The following is a 21018-nucleotide window of genomic DNA, read 5'->3' as shown; positions in this document are numbered from 1 at the left end:
CTGGTTTGTACACCGGAGGACACATCACCTATAACATTTTCCAAAGGGTGATCTATGTGAATTCTCGTGGTCGGCACAGCACCGACATGCAAATTATCTTCTAAATTAGTAGAGAGCTCATCAATGGTTGTTTCTGGCTGAGAGTGAAAAGGATTGATAAACTCTTCTTCAGGAGAGACAGCAGGGGAATCGATAGAATTTGATGAGGAAGGTTGACAATCATCAAATAGCTGTCTGTGTGCCAAATTTTCCTCCTCATCTAGAATCATCTTCGTAGCAACACGTTCTTCTTCTTCTGTACGAAGCAAATCAGGTATGTTAAAAGACTTGAAGAGCCTATCATAGTCGAAAATCCCAGGAGGTCCGATGCTCGGTCTTGGCGATCTGTAACTCGTAATGTCGGTGTTACATACCACATCAACCTTCCCGTTCGTTGTATTAAAGACACGCCTGTTGGGAGTCCCAACTTCGTAGCCGACTAAGATTCCTTCATCGGCTGCTTCACCAAACTTTGAATGTGCCTTTAAACTTGAACACGGGGACCCGAAAGCTTCAAGTCCACACAAATTGGGCTTTCTTCCATGCATCAGCTCGTAGCATGTTTTATTAAGTCTTTTTACCGTTAACACTCTATTCAGGACATAGCAAGCTGTAGAAACAGCTTCAGCCTAGAACACCACCGGAAGCTTCGAATCAGCCAGCATTGTTCTGGCTCCTTCAATTAAAGTTCTATTCTTCCTTTCAGCCACTCTATTCTGTTGCGGAGTATACGGAGCGCTGAATTGGTGTTCAATCCCTCTTGACAGACAGAAGATCTCCATTTCAAAATTTTTAAACTCAGAACCATTGTCACTTCTGATGAACTTCACTCGTTTATCCATAATGTTCTCAACTTTGGTAATCAGATTCTTCACCAGTTGAGCCGTTTCGTCCTTTGATTTCAGGAAGTATACCCACGAGTATCGTGAGTAGTCATCAGTAATCACCAAGCAATAAGTTGTACCACCTAGACTTCTTACATTCACAGGACCGAAGAGATCCATGTGAAGCAGCTCTAGGGTACTAGCAATTGAGTTTACTTTCTTGGTGAGATGGGACTTCTTGTGCTGCTTTCCCTTTTTGCACGCAAGACATTTGTCTTCAAAATTGAAACTTTTTAAGGGAACACCCAACACAAGCCCATGTCTGACAATATGGTTCATCTTCCGAAGATGAATGTGCCCCATTCTCCTGTGCCACAGTTCAGATTCCGATTCGCTTGCTTTCGTCAAAAGGCACGATTCTTCCGTTGACATTTCAGTTGAACTTAGATCCATCATATACGTATTTCGATCACGTGGAGCCTTCATAACTATCCACTCCTCTGGTATTTGAAAACCAGCCTTTAACACAATCGCATCAGTCTTTGTGAAGTGTACGGTATAATCTTTATCACAAATCTGCGACACACTCAGCAGATTGTGCTTAAGTTCTTCAACAAAATTCACATTTTCTAACGTCATTTTCCCGTTAGTTACCGTACCCCTTCCAGTTATTCTGCCACCACTCTCACCGGCAAAACTGACTCTTGCTCCCTGAACAGGTTTTAAATCTTGTAACAAATTCTTGTTACCAGTCATGTGCCGGGAACAGCCGCTGTCCACAACCCAAAGATTATTGGAAGCCCTGTTCAACTGTTCCTGCACAAACAAAAGAGATTATTAAAATTTGGGGACCCAAGACCTCTTGGTCTTGGGTCGACTAACTTTCTTATCAGAACTCACACACCTTGACTGACCATAGTTAGCATTAGGAAAATTTTCACGAGTCCTAACAGGATACCTCCTTGGAGACTGATAGTGAGGCCAACCAAACTGACGAACATTAAGAGAATTAAAAGAATTATAGCAGTTGGTTTTGTTATTAGTAGTGTGAAAACGAGATGTGTTTCTTTGAAAACCGGTATTATATCTCAAATTTGAATGGTTTTCATTTTTAACATTTAAACGATTACTAAAAACCTTAGTCTCAGTTTTCGAGGGCCTCACCTCTCTGAAACGCTGCTTCAGAGGGCAATCAGCAACAAGGTGCCCTGTTTGATTACATCTAAAACAACATCTATATTCAGCTTTCTTTTCAGCAGATGTTTTAGATGTGGAGGCAGTATTACCACCCGTACGTCTCACATAAGGTGGGACATATGGGTTGAGTGGAGTACTCTTTTGAGTTGATTTAACCTTTTCTCCACTTGTGGGTAATACTTCCTTCTCTTTTGTCTTACCCGACTCGGATGACTTATCCGAATCAGATGAGAGTGGACTTGAAATTTTAATTTTTGAGACAGGCGAACTTGTTTCGCCTTTACTAACTTCTGGTACTTTACCAATTTCCTTAGCAGTACCTGTCTGATCAGCTACAAAATTAACAGATTCATGAACACTAGGATTGAAAGTATAATTATGGTTATATGGTGGTGGAACCTCATGGTAACCAATTCCTCCCCTCTTAGGTGAGGAACCTTGATCACTGACGAGGTGATCAAGAATAGCAGAGGAATTCCGGAATTGCTCCAGTTTCCTATTTAGTTCCACCACTTTTACCTGGTGATCAGCAATTTGCTTTTCTTTCTCAGCAATTAACTTGGTTTTCTCTTCTAAAACCTCGTAGCTTAGATCGATCACATCAATTTTTTCAGCTAATTTTGTTTTTAAACTTTTAACGTCCTTTTCACACGCTTTAATTTTTATTCTATAATTATTTTCTCTTGTCTTTGTAAAATGATGATATTCTTTCAAGGTTTTAAATTCGGCATCCAATTTAACATACTGATCAGTAATTGTTGCAAGCTGTTCAGACAAGTTCTCACACTTAGTACAGATAGGTTTAGTACATACCTCGGTGTTCTGATCATCAGCCATGAAGGCTTTTTCATTTTCAGCAGCTTTCACACATTCTTCAGCTGCAACCTTCGCCAAGTGAGCTTGTTCAAAGAGTTCTCCAGAGAACATATTCCAGTTGTATTCACCAGCATCAGACATCATGGCTCTATTCCCATTGTTATTTCCACTTTGCTGTGTAGTCCTCCCCTGACTACGTTCTACCCGTGCATTAGTGCACTCTTTTGCAAAGTGTCCATTCTGTTGGCAATTGTAACACCTCACCCTTGACTTGTCAATTCCTGGCTTTCCACCTACGAACTTTCTGCCAGTCTTCTTCATGAAACGCTTCACTCTTCTGACTATCATCGCCATCTGCCACTGCAGATCCATCTCCTCCAGATCATCAGGATTGATCTGGTCATAGTCTTCTTCCAAAACAGCAGGGTCCACAATCTTCCCTTGTATGTAGTTCTCGTAAGAAGCAATAAAAGATGCATAGACTGCAAACTGCTCTTCAGCAGATTTGACACTCATTGGCATCTTGGAATAGTTATTGCTTAAAGCACTGGGAGAGAAACTACTTGTGGATGCTTGAGGTTTCGAAGCACTTGATCCTCCAGCAACGAAGCAAACATCACCGTTCATGTTTACAGACACATTTCCTTCATGAGAAGAGTCAGAACCTGACTCTCCTTTGGAGTAGTAAGCAGCAGAGTCAGGCTTCGAACTTGAGCCTGAGTTAACTTTGGCACCATACATACCAGGGTCTCGAATCTGATCTGTTGGTGTCTCTTTACGAACCATATTAAGCTCAAAGGTTCTGAGCTTGTTTACTGCTGTCTCCAAATCATAATTAGGAAAGTCTCTGTCTTCCCTCATTAGAACAGTGTACATTTCCCACTTCGGTGGGAGAGCATCGAGAAGCTTCTCAACTATTTCCTCTTCTCTGTAAGCAATCGAATAGTTGTTCAGCTCTGTCATTAGATGATAATATCGGGTGATAATATCATCGAGTGATTCGTTCTTCAAATGCTTGAATACAGAGAACTGGGTCTTTAATAGCTTAATCTTCGAGGCACGAATACCCACGTTCCCTTCGAATCTATTCTCAAGAGCATCCCAAAGCTCTCGTGCAGAAGTGTACTTCCTGAATGTATGGAGAACCTCTTGAGGAAGAGCCATAGTAATTGCAGCATGGGCCTTGCTCTCGGCCTCATACATTTTCTTCTCTTCTTCCTCCATCTTGCTGTACTTCTTAACCACATCACGACCTTCGTACTCCATTGTCGGTGGGATATATCCATCCTGGATGCACACCCACATCTTTGCATCCTGGTATTTAATATACTGAATGAATCTATCCTTCCACGCCACAAAGTCAGTTCCTTTCATCAACCTTGGGGCCTTAGTAGCCGACCCCGCTTCTACTTCCATTTTGACTAACTCTGAGATGTTAATTGGCGACATCTTCGCGAAAACAAGAAAAAACCCGAAAATTCAAAAAAATCTTCCAAACAGTACTATAGGCGAAGTTAAGGCTAACTTCGCTTAAGTGATAACTTCGCTGGAAAATTCTTAAATTCGCGTGACTTGGCGAAGTTGAGAATAACTTCGCTTAAGGTAAGCGAACTTAGGAGGTAAGAGAAGTTGAGGATAACTTCGCTTAGGCGAACTTATGAGGTAGGCGAAGTTGTGGTTAACTTCGCTTAACCTTATATCTTCGCCGAAACCCTACTTCCAGTGACGGCAACTTCGCCTGAAGAACAACAACTTCGCCCGAAGAACACTGAAAATATTCAGATCTGTTTTCGACGATTTAGCAGTTTCCGGTCGGTGTAACGGCTTGAATATGACTGTATAAGGTGAGTATAAAACAATACCAACGAAAACGTGTCCCGCGAATAGGTCAAACGAGACGTTTTCTACACCCGCGTGAAATCCCGAACCTCACAATCGAGCCTATGCTCTGATACCAATTGTAGGTTCCCGGACGGATCTTACACGGGATATCGCTATCTGCGCAGGTGCGGAATCCCTGTGTAGGTAGTTACGAGCGTAGAATACGTAAAACACGAACACACGATACAAACGAAACCACGTTATATTATAACTCGAACCACGTCTATTACAGACACTTGACACGTGAAATGATCACACACTATCACGAACTCTGAAACGAACTATCAAAAAACCCGAACCTTAAACAGTAACCCGTAGGTTACTTAAATACACGACAACTTTGCCTCAGGCGAAGTTGTCAATAACTTCGCTCGTTGAACAAGTTCGCGTAGGCGAACTTGTCAACAACTTCGCTTGTTCAACAAGTTCGCCTAAGCGAACTTGTTGACAACTTCGCTTACATACATAAAGATAAACTTAAACACAATTACATTACAGACTCGATTACAAACGCTAGACTATGAACTACTGACATCTATGTACCAACATATCTGTCAGCTACTGACATAGCCATTGTGGTCATGCTATTGACGGGCAGAAAAAATGTCCGAACACCAATCTATTATGTTAATAGGACGTTGACAGACACATAAACCAGGTACTCAATGCTCGAGAAACTGGTTCTGGCGTTGGCCTATGCTTCCAGGTGACCCCGCATGTATTTTCAGGGTCACCCCATCAATGTGCAGACAAGGTACAAACTCAAGAATGTATTAAGCAAACCAGAATTGTCTGGGCGATTGGTAAAATGGGCCATCGAACTGAGTGAGCACGCGATAGAGTACAAACCAAGACTAGCAATCAATGGGAAAATGCTGGCGGACTTCGTAACAGAGGTTTCACAGCACAAAGAAAAAGAATGCTTAGTTAAACAAAAACCCTAAGTACCTCCGGAACAAGGACAAGTCTGGTAATTGTTCACGGATGGAGCATCCAATAGCGAGAGATCTGGCACAGGCCTTAGGCTAGTCAATCCCGAAGGTCACGAGTTTACTTACGCCATCAAGTTAGACTTCAAAAGTACTAACAATGAGGCGGAATATGAAGCTTTTATGGCAGGCCCACGGATAGCTAAAAAACTTGGGGTGAAATACTTAGAAGCGCGGGTGGATTCCATGTTAATCGCAGGTTAAATCAATGGAACTTATGAAGAAAAAAACGATGTAATGGATTCGTATATGTCGCAAGAGAAGGACTTGATTCTTCAGTTCTCTTTGTTCAAAGTTGTTTACATCAAGAAAAGCGAGAACAAGTTGGAGGACACCCTTAGCAAATTGGCTTCAACAAACTTCAAACACTTTGCTAAGGACATTCGTATTGAAGTCTTGGATCGCCCATCCATCCCGCAGAACCAAGTTCTAGTAATCCAGACTGGCATAGAATCCTGGATGACACCAATCATGGCTTGATTTTCATCGGGAGTTCTACCGGAAAAGAAGGCCGCGACTCGAAAGATTAGGCATAAGGTTTTGAACTATCAAATTCAAGATGGCGTCTTGTATAGACGATCCTTCCTCGGCCCACTCCTGATATGTGTGGACGTCGAGGATGCGAATTACTTGATTAGGGAGGTTCATGAAGGCATTTGTGGCCTTCACGCGGGCCCGAGAATGGTTGTAGCAAAACTTATGAATGTTTGATATTATTGGTCGGGGATGCATTTAGATGCTGTACAAGAAATCAAGAAATGTGATTCTTGTCAACGTAATGCTCCCAACACATTGCGACCAAAGAACGAACTCATTCCAGTCACTTCCGCTTGGCCGTTCCAAAAATGGGCTATTGACATCATGGGACCTTTCCCTAAAGCCCGGGACGTGTCAAATTCCTAATCGTAGCCATTGATTACTTCACCAAGTGGGTGGAAGCCAAACCATTCGCATCCATTATGGCATCAAGTGTCAAGAGATTCCTTTGGGAATTCATAATTTACCATTTTGGTCTTCCGCTAGAACTGGTGAGTGCCAATGGGACTCAGTTTGCGGATAACGGGTTACAAGAATGGTTGAAAGAACTTCATGTTACTCAGATTTTCACATCTGTGGCTCATCTGCAAGAAGATGGTCAGGTCGAATGGACCACCGGACAATCAAAGAAGGGATTAAGGCGAGGTTAGGCACTAAACAAATCGGCTGGGTCAACGAATTGCCCCATGCACTTTGGGCCTTCCGCACCCAGAAGAATTCGAGTAATTCTGAAACGCCATTTAGTTTAACCTATGGTACTAAAGCCATGATCCCGGCTGAGATCGGGTTTCCATCCGCACGAACTCTAATATTCGATGATAATGACAAAGAGTTACGGATTAACCTCAACCTTCTTGAAGAAAGAAGGGAGTTGGCATCGATCCGCGAGCATAACTCTAAACGACAACTGCAGAAATATTATGACTCGCGGGTCCAAAAATACATGTTTGATGCGGGAGACTTTGTCTTCCGAAGTAACGAAGCTTCCGGCCAAGAGCCTCCGGGCAAGTTTGCCCCAACTTGGGAAGGCCCTTACAAGATTAAGCAAGTATTATTTAAGGGCGCCTAGAAGTTAGAGAAGTTGGACGAGACTGAGGTCCCTAGAACTTGGAATGTGGCACAGTTAAAGAAATGCTACATCTAGCAAGGCATGTTTTTCATTTTTTTATTTTTGGCATGCGCGCCTAATAGACTAGCAAAGAACATGTAATGTCATTTCCTGTAATTTCGTTTGGCTTATGCCTTTTTTATGAAGAATCCGTTAATCTCACATTCTAGTTTTATGTAATACACCTGTTGGTCCGCGTGTCAGATGGGATTCATACGACCGTACTGCAAGAATGATGTAATCCTTTATTAACAAAAGAATTATCCTACAAACACTTATATTACGAACAGTAAGACAAAGTGTATCGGATAAACAAACTTCTTATATATGTGCAAATGGGATTACAAAATAAGAGTACAAGGAAGATGGATCTACACAGACTACAAGAAATATGAAATTATTTTGCTTCATCTTCTGCATTTTCATCTTCCGCATCATCTTGATCTTCATCATTGGCAGTTGCAAGAAGTTCCTTCAGCTGTTCAATTCCGTCTTCCTTGTCCGCAAGCTCGACGATTTGACTTTCAATAGAAAACTTCAAATTGTCAAATGTATTCGTCTTCTCATTAAGAATTTTCGCAGTATCCCGGCCGTGCAAGACGAATTCCTCCGAAATTCTACCTTCTTTAGCAAATTTAAAGCCTTCCTGGAAACCCGTCTGGCGGCCAGCTTGAGAAGATGCGTTCAAAAGCACGATAAGACAATTCCCAAGCTCATTGCCCTACCGAATGTGGGCAATAACCTGTTAAAGATAAAATGTGAGCAAGTGTTTCGTATATAATTGCGTATAAAATCCAGAGTAAAATTACCTGGGGAACTCCTTCCGCCAACAACCATTTTTGGTCCGCCTTGGCCCGAAAAAGTTCCATTTTGTGCTCAGCATATTCCAAGGCTTGCTCCCGGTTCTTGGTAGCAAGGGTAGCAAGGTCCTCGTCCTTGGCTGTTGACTCATCCTTCAAAGTTTTGATAAGCTCGTCGCGTTCATCCAATTGTTGCTGGATAGCAGTTTTAGCTTCCTCAGCAATGGATCGACGAGCTATCTCCGCTTCCAGGGCTGTCTTGGCGTCCGCCAGTTGTCGTTCTGCAGTCTCAGCAGCCAGGCGGTTATCTTTGGCTTCTTTCATAGCCTCAGCGGCTTCTTTCTCTGCCTGGGCCGCCTTAATCTCCAAGTCCTCCCATTCCTCATTCATGCCTAGCCAGTCCCGACATAATTCCTGATTAGTGGAGATAGTGTTGGCAAGGCTATATGAATAGGAGTTCAGTAGTTCCTGGCGTGGGCGCTCGTGCTAGCGTTCCCTTTCCTCAGGTGGAAGACCTCTTTGCAGATATTCTAGGCAAACATCCATATCAGAAAAAGTTGAATCCTGACGTAAGGACCAACATGGACGATGCATTGGATTTTCTTCCTCATGCTGGGACGAAGACGCTTGAGGGCCACAACCAAAGGCACTAACCCCTCCTTGATCCCTAAAGCGATAGGGAACATAGATAGGTGAATAAACGACGGGGTCTTTTAAGTTACCGTCTTTCTTACTTCCTGAATGAGGGGTATCCGAGATAACAACCGGCTCCTGCACACCTGTTAGCGGAGACGTTGGCGGTGTGAGAGGTGGTGTTGATCCCCTTGGACCAGAAAAATTCCCCAGAAGATTTCTCCATAAATTCTGCAAAGCAACATGTCTATATCAATAACATACTTCACAGAAACGAAAAGCAATTATTAATGCTTGGAAATTGTTGAGGTTACCTAGAGAAACATCTGTGGATGCAAATTGTCGAAGACGAGACGCCAATTTCGTCTGCTTGAGTTTCTGGGTAATGGCGGGCTTGGTGGCTTGCACCTTCCGTTTCCCAGAAACCTTGGAGGCACATGCATCGTCAGTCGGATGATCACCTTCGTTGACGACATTGTCAGTAGCTCGATGTTCATCTCCGGAGGTGACATTGGCACCTTCGTCATCCGTCACCTTAATGGTGATTGGAACCTAATTCCACTTGCGGGCCAGACCTACAGTCGATTGTAGGGCATTTAAAGTGTTAGTAGCACCAACTGATAATCCTTCTTCACGGGATGACGACTCCTCGCTATACGAAAGAAGTACTATCACCCCGCTAGAAGTTACAGTAGTAATTGGTTGAGGTTTTAGAATTCCCTCACCATTCGTAACGAAGTCCTCACCTTTAGCATACATCGCTTCGGAAACCACAGGTTCCGAGCGGAGTGTGGCGGAGAACAGAAAATTGTTGCTAGTGCGCTCAAGGTTGGGCGCGTCCTTTGGATCAATCGGACGACGCACCATAAGACCTTCCTCGTGGTCTAGGAGCGTACGAAAGATGGAACCCTCACCTGCATAGACAAGAAGAAGTCAGAATGTAGGTGGAACCCTAAAAAAGCAAAAATAAACTTACCTTTATTGGGTTTTTCGTAATATGGCTCCAAGTCAGGAAACGGCCATAGACGGCTCATCTTGGCAGCCACCAATGCTCTCTCATGTATCGCACGCATGGGAGTGGGTGTACGGGTTAGAGTCTTGAACCAAAGGAGGTTCACCTCTATAGTATCGTGGACCACAGGAAGCCCTTCTTCGGCCTTGCGATATGTCATCTCGAAGGGAATGACGTCTTACCGGATCCAAAAGAACTTAGGCTTCCACTCGTGGAGACTCCGGTACCATTCAGTACCAATGGGTCCCTTCCCTGTGGTAGACCAACTGTACCACCCGCCCCGGTTAGCAATCTTATAAAAGATGGCGAACCAACCTACAGTGGGCTCCATGTTGTGAGCCTGAGACAGAATTCGAAGTATCGAATTCTAACATCCCAAAGGGATGGACTTGTGATAAGTGGATACCATAAGCCTTTAAGATGTCCTGAATAAACTTCGTCACGGGCAACCTGAAGTTCCCGGTAGTGAAGTGGTCCGCGTACACAACCATCTTCTTCGCGGGTGGGTTGGTGGCAATCGACCCGTCCGTCGGATACTCGGGTTCCCATTCAGGCGCTAGGCAATACACGTTGACGATATCATCGTAATCCCTTTTCTTCCAACAGAGAACGACGTTATCGATTGAAGCGTCACTCTTCTTCTCTTTACCCATTTTAAATCGAAAGCAGAACTAGAATATTTGAGTAATTCGAAATCTTAGATCTGGAATTGGAGAGCAAAAGAAAGATTCAAAGATAAGAATGACTGTAAGGGAGAGACGCTCTATTTATACACATTACAGTTAATGCGATGGATGAGATGCCAATGGAGAGAGAAAAGACAATCCAATTAAAGGGTGACACGTCAGGCGGCAAAAGACGAAAAAGCACAATAGACTATCGAAAGGCGCTAGGAACGTCTTAATAACTATCCAGCAATATTTCTATATTCCCCACGTCATCATTTTTCCCCACTTCCACAATTCAAATATATCTCAAGATATTATCCTAAGAAGGAATTCAAAATTCACAAAAGGACAAAATTTTCTTTTCATTCATGATTAAAAAATAATTACAAAACATAAAAAGAAATTACAAGTCATATATTTATTCTGAGGATCTTGGGCGGATGAATCTTCCGGAGGAGTAGGCGGAGTATCTTCTGTTCCTTCCCCCAAGTACTACTTCAACTGCTCCACGTTTTCGCTAGCTTCAGCAAATCCTGGAAGCATGTTCTCCAAGGAGAACGATAAGTTGTCATATTCGTGAAGGCGCATATCGTACTCTTCGGCAACATTCCGTCCATGCAGCGGGTGTTCTTTAAAAGGACGACCGGCTTGGGCATAACCCATTCCTTCATTAAAGCCTAACACGCGGCCGGAGTTGGAAGATGCAACAAGCAAGAAAGCCAAGCTGTCTGTTAACTCTATGCCCTCCTTAATATGTTTGATGACCTATAGAGGAAAAACCAGATTCGTTAACAATTGTTAAAACACAAAAAGATACGGGTAATAGCGGAAGAGTGGGATAACATATCGCGTTAAAACCTTGGCCTAACAGCCATCATTGTTTCCCCTCCGCCCGCTCTTAAAGCTCATTATACCTGGCGGCTATTTTTTGCTTTTCATCTATGTATTCCGCCGCATGAGCTTTCGCTTCATCTAAAGCTTGCAAAAGAGAATCGTAGGCGGCTTGCATGTCAGCAGCTCTCTTTTCATTGAGCTCTGCTTGCTTCTTTTACACCTTTGAGTCCGCCTCGAGCTCTTGGATAAGGACGCCTTGGCGGGCCACTTGTTCTTCTAATGCCGAATTGGCATCAAGTGCCTTAGCCAAGTCATCTTTCTTCTTTTGCATTTCAGCTCGGGCAGCTTGAAGAACGGTGTTTTGTTTCTTACAAGCTTCCTCCCACTGACGCGCAGCTGCCGAGTGTCTATCCTTTTCATTACTAAGAGCGATTTCAGTATCAGATAGTTTCCACTGGGCAGTATTGGCAGCTTGGCGCTGCTCTTTAGCTTCCTTCTTCGCTTCCTCAGAAGACTGGATCGGCTCACCCCATCTCTCCCCCATTGATCGCCACTCGCGTAAAATCTCTTGCCCACAAGCGATAGTGTTGGCTAAGGACGAGGAATAATCATAGTAATGATCTTGGCGAGGGCGACCACGCTGATGGATCCGCTCCGCCGTCGGGACACATTGGTTGAAAAGTGCCACACAAGTGTCCGTATCAGTAAAAAGAGACCCCTTCACAATGTTCCAGTTCGGAACAAACTTCTCGTTATCCTCCACTAGGTTGGGCCTCCCATAATAGTCGATATTTGTCGATTGGGGACGCATCACACCTTCAACGTCCGTTGCAGAAGGGGAGGGAGTTGACAAGAAACCTGACGGAGTTCGCAGTGGTGGTTCTCGCATTTTGGACGCCTCCTCGCCCTCACCTGGATCTTTTCTTACAGAGATGGAAGCATTTCTAGTATCGAACAGGTAAGCCAAGGGATCCTTAGCTTTTGGTGGCGGAAGCGGGCACTCTTAATACTCCTCAGATGGAGGAGTTGGTGGCCTGCCTTCCTTCTCCGGAGGCGGAGAAGGTGGCTTTTTTATTTTCAGGCGTCGGGGATGGTAGTTTATCATCTCCCGTTGGTGGAGTTCCCGGTTTCTTGAAAATACTAGCACCAATAACGTCAGCCGGATCTACAAAAAACAAAATCGAATTTGAGTATTAAGGAAAACATTAAGGGGAAAGGCACAGTCGAGACATTGACTTACTGGCCATCCCCTTCATACGGGCAGCAAGGCTGACTCTCTGCTTCCTCGGGCGTTGATTCCGCTGCTTCTTTGTTGCCGGACCTTCTTCAGTATACGCATGACTGCCACCTGCATCGCTCGACTGGGCGGACTGGAAATCCTCTTCTGCTCCTACTCTGCCAACAGATGTGAGACAGTTGAAATGTTAGAAGCATCATCAGAGTCTCCTTCTTCTTGGGATAGTTAGTCACTCGAAGAAAGAATGACGAACACCCCATCAGACGTGAGAGCGTCGAGTGGACGAGGATTAAGAGTATACACACATGTCTGGAAGATATCTTCCGAGAATACCGGCTCCGCACATACTTTCATGGGGAAGAGGAATCGGCTTCGTGTCCTCTCCAAAACAGGCGTCTCTTTAGCGTCACGGATACGCTTCCCTGTACAACCCTTACTCTCAAAAAGGGCGTTCAACATGGGCCCTTCACCTGAAAAACACATATGAAAAAACGTTTCATATGAAATAAAACAGAGAAAAGGGAATGTAACATACGTTCATTCACGCCCATAAAAACATGCTCCAAATCAGGATATGGCCACGGGCGGCTCATCCCCACCCATACCAGGGCCTCCTCCGGCAACACCCGCATCGGAGATGGTTCGGACACCAAGGCGCGGAACCATGCTTGGCCCTCATGAGGAGCTGTAAAGATATCCGAAAGTGCCTCGTTGGCCGGACGGCGGTCCATTCTATCAGGAACGACGTCCTCTGAAATCCAGAAGAACTTGTGGCGCCAGTCTTTCGAACCACCCGCGGGCACAATGCTGATAATCCTGTCAGCTATTGGATTTCACTTAAACCATCTGCCACGATTGGTCATCAGATAGAATACAGGGAAGCGGTCAATACGAGGCAACATTCCCTTCACCGTACACAGGAATTCGAAGTGGCGAATTTGCATAACAGTAAGGGGGTGTAATTGGGATAAATGGATCCCATAGGCACTTAGGGGCTGTTTGGTTCATTCAGATATGAATGAGTCAGATCTGAATGAGCATCTGTCCCATTAAGCAACAACACTAAATCTGAATGATTCAGACCTAATTTTAACCATTCAGATGTTTTCTGTTTGGAACCAAACAGTCTGAAGTCTGAATGAATCAGATGTTTACATCTGAATGGTTCCATTCAGATGTAAACAAACAGCCCCTTAATACTCTCATGAAAAATTTGGTTATTGGAAACCGAAAATTCCCATACTCGAAGTAGCCAGAGTATACTGCCATCTTGCCAATAGGAGGCAAACTCGCTACAGACCCAGCAGAGGGAAACTCTGGTTCCCATTCCGGTGGAATACCATAAATTCGAAGTAACATTTCGTATTCGGCTCGATCTCAACTGATTTCTACGGTATCGATGTCATGACTCAACGATCTTGTATCGCTAGCCATCAGTTTATTAGAATATGGGAAACAACAAGCAATCTTGAGATGGAATCGAACGATTAAAATCAAAAGATTGGTTAGTAAAGCGAGAGAAACAAAGAAGAAACACGATAGGCGATAAAACTTCGTACGGAAGTTAACCTCCACTATTTGTACCCATCGCAATTAATGCGATGGGATATGAACAGTAGAGAGAGAAATTCATCGCTCACTCAGCAGACGCCACGTCACGCGGGAAATTCAAAAAAGAGAAAAAGTGTACAGTGACAGCCGGCATAAACGTCCCATCACCTGTTCACGTACCTGCAACTGGTCAACTTGTCCTTTTTCACAGTTATCCACAACACCAACAAGAGGTATTTCTACCAAACCCCAAAATTCAAAAACCCCCAAATATATTTTTAAGTCCAAAATTTCACCCGCATAAAAACTTCACGCGGAAGAAACACTGGAGTGGGGGGACTTATAGAGGTAGGGTACCAAAAAGACCCAATAACCTTAAATGATACCCGCAGGTCAGAGGAAAGCTCCTCACAAGGCACCCGCGGGACATATGGATCACCCGCGTAACTTTATAAAGGAAGAACATCCTTATACCACACGCGGAAGCATCCAGACATCCTCATAAGTCATCAGCGTGATAGCACGTCTACCCGCCAAGATGACCGGAAAACAATACCAATTGGACATCTGTAAATAACCGCCTGCCTTCTAGAAGATTTACCAAGATGCTTTCTTGGGCAATACGTGATCTCTCAACCAATATATTAGGGTTGGTTCCCTACATCCGCTGATAGTATTAGGGTCGGTTCCCTACATTCGTCGATACTATTAGGGTCGGTTCCCTTCATTCGCCGATATTATTACGGTCGGTTTCCTACATTCGTGCTACTATAACATACCTAGGGGTGCAAACGAGCCGAGTGAGTAGATTTTTCAAACTCGAGATCGGCTCGGGCTCGGCTCGTTTACCTTTTATAAGTTATTTATTAAATAATATAATTATTTTTATATATTTTTTCTATTATAATTTTTTTATAAAATAATATATATTATTTACTTATTTTTATTTATTTTTATAACGTGATATATATATATATATATATATATATATAATTATTAAATATATATTTTAAAAATTATATAAATGGCAAGCTCGTTTAGGCTCGCGAGCCGGCTCGAGATCGATAAGCGAAGCTCGGGCTCGGGCTCGTTTATTAAACGATCTTACTTTTAGGTTTGAGCTCGGGCTCGATAAAGCTCGGCTCGTTTGCACCCCTAAGAGCGTTCACGTACCATCAGCATTTCATACATACATTGTTCATACATCATACATATTCATACATACGTCATTCATACTTCATACATATCAATCATACCTTTAACTAACACTTAACGGCACATGCAATATCCGAAGATCGTTCACGCACCGTCAAGCAATCGTCATACATAAATCATACAAGGCATACACTTACCACCTAAGGTAAGTGTATTGACTATCACATCGAGTATGCACACAGCCCCGAAAACATAACAAGGAAGTGGGGCTAGAAACTCACCTGAACTCTGTTACGTTCACTGTTAATAGTTATTCCCTTCTTTAACTGTGCACGACTAACTGTATAACAATTACACGTATCAATTAACTATCACTACCCATATCACGTTTCTAGTCTAATTATAACCCTCAACGAACAGGGTCCGGGGGCAGCGCCCCTGGCAGTAGGGTCTAGGGGCGGCAGCCCCTAGCAGGGTCCAAGGGGCAGAGCCCCTGGCTGGGTCGAGCTGCCAGGTCAGCTTGGAAAAATTTAATTTCTATTAACCGTATTATCACATTTTCCATTAACATTTTAAATCATTAATTAATTTACTAACTTAAAAGTTCAATGGTTAATGTGTAATTATATCATTCTTTTATAGGCCAGGGACTGTTCTGTCATTCTTCCAAATATCCAGTTCGTTATTTCGTTCTTAACGAATGGGGATTCTTAACGAATTAGCCCCCATAACAAACTGACTATTGTAGCGAATTAACCCATTTAGCGAACTGATCTGCATAACGAATTGAACTCTAAGACGAACTGATTTGGTCAATGAATGAACCCTATAACGAATGGGGTTCATTCGTCCCTCTCTTAACGAATGGCCTTAACGAATGAGCTAGTTCGTCCTTATTTCCTTAACGAACTACATGCTAGTTCGTTTTTTTTCCGCTAACGAATTAGGGTTAGGTCAGAGAATGTCAGAAACATTCTCTGACACTTTAATCTCGTACATAACTTTTCCGGTGCCGCCATTGCCGGAATACCGCAAAACTCACCGAAAAAACGTATTTTCACCGTTTTACACCGTTTTTCATCGTTTTTCGTCCCGTTTGACCCATATCTGAGCTAGGGTAACCCCTACGCTCATCTTAGGTTCGGTTTATACCCGATTCCACCCGAATATCGTGACTTTAACGATGTAACGGTGTCGGCTCGTCGTTTTGTGATTATATCTAACGGGTTTAAGCTCTTACAATATCATACTATCATACCTTGGATCGGGATCGGTTCTTCTCCTATGTTTCGGCTAGAGGGAGAGAGCTTAAGTGCGTGTTTTGGTGGTGTATGGAATATGTGTGAAATGAGAAATAAATGGGTAATTAAGGTTTATATAATTATGGATCATGGGCTTAGCCCATGGTCTTTCCTCTTTTCCTCTAACCCAAGTCCATAACCCAATTCCTTTTAACCCGACACTAGCCCGACTCATAATAACTCATACTTTCGTTTATTAACCGAAACTAGAAAACGGGATGTTACATGTCGGGCATGTGGTCGTCGACTACCCCACCATACCATTAGGCAGGCCCTGATAATATGTTTGATACGTTCCAAATTTGAATAATTATTTCTCTCTAATATGTGATCAAAGTTTCTTGTAGATATATGGATTGTATTCCTCTTAGTTCGAAAATAGGAAATATTATTCTGTAAACTCCGATCATCATTTATTAGCTGCATAAAGTTAACTACTAGACCAATGAGACCCATTTGAGATAAAAACAAAAAACAAAACAAACTATACTTTAACTACAACTAATAAATATAACATATTTTATAGGTTCATGCAACCTTTAAGTTTAATACCTAAACACATCCTACATGAAAAATATATACATAAACAATAATTAAAATAATATCATTATTAAAAAAAAAATTAAAAGTAACCATGTAAAACGTGGGCTAAAAGCTAATAAGACATATAAATACAAGAAGTAAGAGAATCCACAACGGGCCACTCATCCTAAGGTCCGGATGATGTGGCCCGACCAGCGGACAAGGCAAGCACAAACTTCACCGTTGTAGCCATCAAGTCTGTTTAAGTAGTCCGTGACTGCAACCGGCTCTGCGGACGAGAAGATATGGGGCCATGCTATATAAAATAGAAAAAGAAACAAGAAGTATGGATCGAAAAAGGCAATGGCTTGAGCTGAGGATCGTTAAAGTTCACCCCTTTTAACCCAATTAAGATTTACAAGCCCTAATTTTTCAACCGGAAAGAACAAAATCTTCAGGGCAAAATTGGAGAATGTAATTCAAAGATCAAGATCAAACATGATTTGATTAAGGAAGGATATGTTGACGGAAGAATTGCAAAGTGGAAGAGGAGATATGGTTGAAGGGTGTGGAAAAAATGTTAAAGAGGCTTCCAGATCTGTTTTTTTGTTTGCATCCAAATAGATATCTAGTTTTTTTTTCTATTATTTTAATTTAACTTTATATTATATTCTATTATTCAAATATTATATCACAAATAAAAACTATAAATAATATCATATATTATGAAAGATAATTTGTTTTATATAATTTAATTGGAAAATTAGCGGATGATGTGGTGGTTTGTAGAAGTTTGTTGTTGTAGAATAAATAAGAGTTTTGAGAAAAGTTTAGAATATGACGCTGATTTGGCGGTTTGTGAAGTTTTATTGTTATGGATGCTCTAAGTATTGAAAGCTAATTTTAAAAAATACATTTAATTACAAAAATATACAAGATTATAATGTGAGAGACAATCACTCAAATGATTCTAATCCATTGTGGTGGACTTGATTTCTCTTTGATCCAACTTGAATTATTCACTTTTCCTAAATATTGTTTTTCGATATATAGATTCACTTTTAACTTAAAAATAGGAAATATCACTATGCAAACTCGCTTCATAAATTTTTGGTGATTCATCGTATTCATAATTATTATTTACTAAAATTATTTTAATCTTTTGGTTATAACATATATATGGAATGGTAAATCCCAAATTCACAACTGAACTATGAAAGATAGATCAAAACTTCATCTTTTTTCTTACAATAAAGTTTTTTTTTTCCTAAAGCATCAAACTTCAAGTTATTGAATTTTAACTCTTGATTTTCATTAATTACTCGTCCATTTTATTTATTTACATTAATAGAATTATAAGGAGAAAACAGAACATATAGAACATTGGTGTGATGGTGTCAAATACATTTCATGACATGTAGATGTCTCTTTATATAGAAAGATAGATATATAGCATATGATCAGAATAAAACAGATATAAATAACTGTTCTAACTTATCTCTAAACTCTATAATTAGAATCTCTTAGGTAATTAGAATCTCAATAATATAACCATATATTAGGTAGTTAAAACTTCTAGCACAACAAAATATGAAATCAGCACCGGAATGGACACAATAGTGCCAAAGATAACCCTGAAAGAGAAGATGGAACAAGAGTGAGAACTCAGATTAAATTATAAATATAAATACATATTAAAGTTCTGAACTTACGCAGTGCTAAGCACATTTGTATGGAGATCATATTCCTTGGCAAATACGAAAGACGTAATCGCTTGAGGAAGCGCAGCCTGTGTTAACCAAAGAAACGATCATAATTAGGACACCGTATTTTGTGAATTATTGTTGATAAATAATTTATAACATGGATATAATATTTCTATTACCTGAATGATGGCCATACAAAGGACATCACCTCGCAAACCTACAATAAGAGAACCAACAGCCATTGCTGCTGGTGCAACCCCAAACCTCAGTAGCATTGAAAATGCGGTTAGTGTCCATCCGCAATCGATTATCTTTGGTTGTAATGCCATGAACAGTCCTGCAATGCATTGGTTTTAAATTTTAGAACCCCATGTCAGTTTGATAAAAGCTCATGTAAACATAGAAAATAATTTATATCTCAAAAGGCATGATGATGGTAATAAACGGGATCACTTTTATTAATTTTATTTATGGTTTCGTCACTATCTAATTATTCTGTATTTTGGAGTTTACAAAACTAAAGATATCAAATACTAATTATGGTTCGTTTTGTCATGTAGCGGTAGCTATGTTAGGCTATGTGTAATAGAGGAGCTACAATATGGGGTATTTTGCGCCATGTGGCGTCCAATCAGCAAAAAAGTGAGTTTTTGTTTTTGGGGTGTAATGGTGTTGTAGCCCCTTATATATACACATAGCCTTATAATTTGTCTATATAGTGAATAACCAAAATTGAAAATAAAAAAATGCCCATTTATCATAGGTTTTGAAAATAATTAAAAAAAAAACTTCATATTAATATTAGAAGTTTTACCAAAAAGAAGTGAAAAATGCTTACCAATGCAAAACATTGCAACACCTGAACCAGCTCTGGCCATGATCAATACTGATCCTTCTACAATATTTGGCAATTTTAAATCCCACCTGAAATCAGTATAGTTTCACACTAATGTTAGAATACATACATGACATGCACATACAACAAAATGACAAGTTAACTGTATGTATATATAATATGGGGAGTATAATTAACTTGCCTGTAGGATACAAGTGCCCATGCAACCCCAAAAATGCATGCATAAGAATTTGGGTTCTTAGCAAGCTTCACACCAACAATCTTCATTATAATCAACAAGGATGGTCTTGTTGTTGTCACGGCATCCTCTTCCGTACTCGTATTCCCTTCTAGATCCGTTGCCAATTCGTCAGAAGACATCTTTTTTACGCCCCAAAACGCGTACATAGCCAATAATATTATGTTCCAAATTGTAAATTGCAAGATGGAAGATTGAATAACAAGGTTCTCTCCAACAATACCAAACATTGCTCTCATAAGTGGGACCCCTACAACAAGTGAATTGTTCAAGCTAGACAAAGAGAAGCTTGTAATTGACCAAGGATAGTTTCCTTTTGGTGCAAACTTAGCCCATATTGTTATAGCTACAAGGATGATGCCTTTCGATATGACATCAGCAGCTAGGAACCGAAAGTTCATTTTGAAGGGATTCACTTGGGTTGTGAAGTCGAATGTAAAAAGAGGGATGATGAAGTAGCAATTGAGCCGGTTTATTGCGTCGCAATGGTCAGGTTTGAACATGCACCACCACTTCACCGAACCGTAGCCTAAAAGCAGGGCTACGTAGAGTGGAAACATGGATGTTACCACCTTGTATATGTCATCCCACCCTATCATGTTAATTTCAGTGTGTGTGTGTTTTGTTTGTTTTTGTGTACTTGTGTGTACTGATAGGAAATGAATCAGCAAGCTGCTTGTTTATATAGTGCACGTTTAGTAATATATAGAGCTGTTATTTTAGACTTTCTTTCTGTAACTAGGTGCATAATTTTATTATTTTAAAAAGTTTTTGTACATGACGCACGCGTGTTTTAATATTATGTTAAAAAATGCGGTGAAACGTAGATGTGACGAAGAATGCACTAATCTAAGTTGGATGACAGTAAAGAGCTCCAAGGCTTCAATAGCATCTCTTTACTAAATATTATATTGTTTTTCTAAGAAAAACCTTTGCTGGTTTCAAGAGTCCTCACATTCTTTGGGTGGGTTGAACATGAACGAACATAAACATAAACATGATCCTGATCTTGATCCTGATCCTGATCCTTCCTTCTAGCTTTCAGTTGTACTACTCACAGGAACCAGCTACATATAATTGGTTTAGTTGAGTCTATTTGAATCGGGTTTTCATT

General features: G+C 41.3%; 2 protein-coding genes across 2 annotated transcripts; one reads left to right on the top strand and one right to left on the bottom strand.

Annotated features, from left to right (window-relative positions):
• The first annotated feature begins 6705 nt into the window (after positions 1-6705).
• Positions 6706-7352, top strand: LOC143574994 (uncharacterized). Its single transcript, XM_077059473.1, has 2 exons — positions 6706-6928; positions 7048-7352. The coding sequence occupies exons 1-2, from the start codon at positions 6706-6708 to the stop codon at positions 7350-7352; spliced, it is 528 nt and encodes a 175-aa protein (XP_076915588.1).
• Positions 7353-18662: 11310 nt separating this feature from the next.
• LOC143574999 (auxin efflux carrier component 5-like) lies at positions 18663-20671 on the bottom strand. Its single transcript, XM_077059477.1, has 5 exons — positions 19848-20671; positions 19649-19734; positions 18990-19147; positions 18817-18893; positions 18663-18738 (listed from the first exon to the last, which is right to left on the bottom strand). Exons 1-5 carry the CDS (start codon positions 20501-20503, stop codon positions 18663-18665), a joined length of 1053 nt encoding a protein of 350 aa, XP_076915592.1. The 5' UTR covers positions 20504-20671.
• Positions 20672-21018: the final 347 nt, after the last annotated feature.

This window comes from Bidens hawaiensis, unplaced genomic scaffold (genome assembly GCF_021521415.1).
Source record: "Bidens hawaiensis isolate Kalapana, Puna unplaced genomic scaffold, B.hawaiensis_p1.1 tig00027238_1, whole genome shotgun sequence".
Lineage (NCBI taxonomy): Eukaryota > Viridiplantae > Streptophyta > Magnoliopsida > Asterales > Asteraceae > Bidens > Bidens hawaiensis.
Note: the sequence above shows the minus strand (reverse complement) of the source record. Positions and strands in the feature narration are given on the sequence as shown.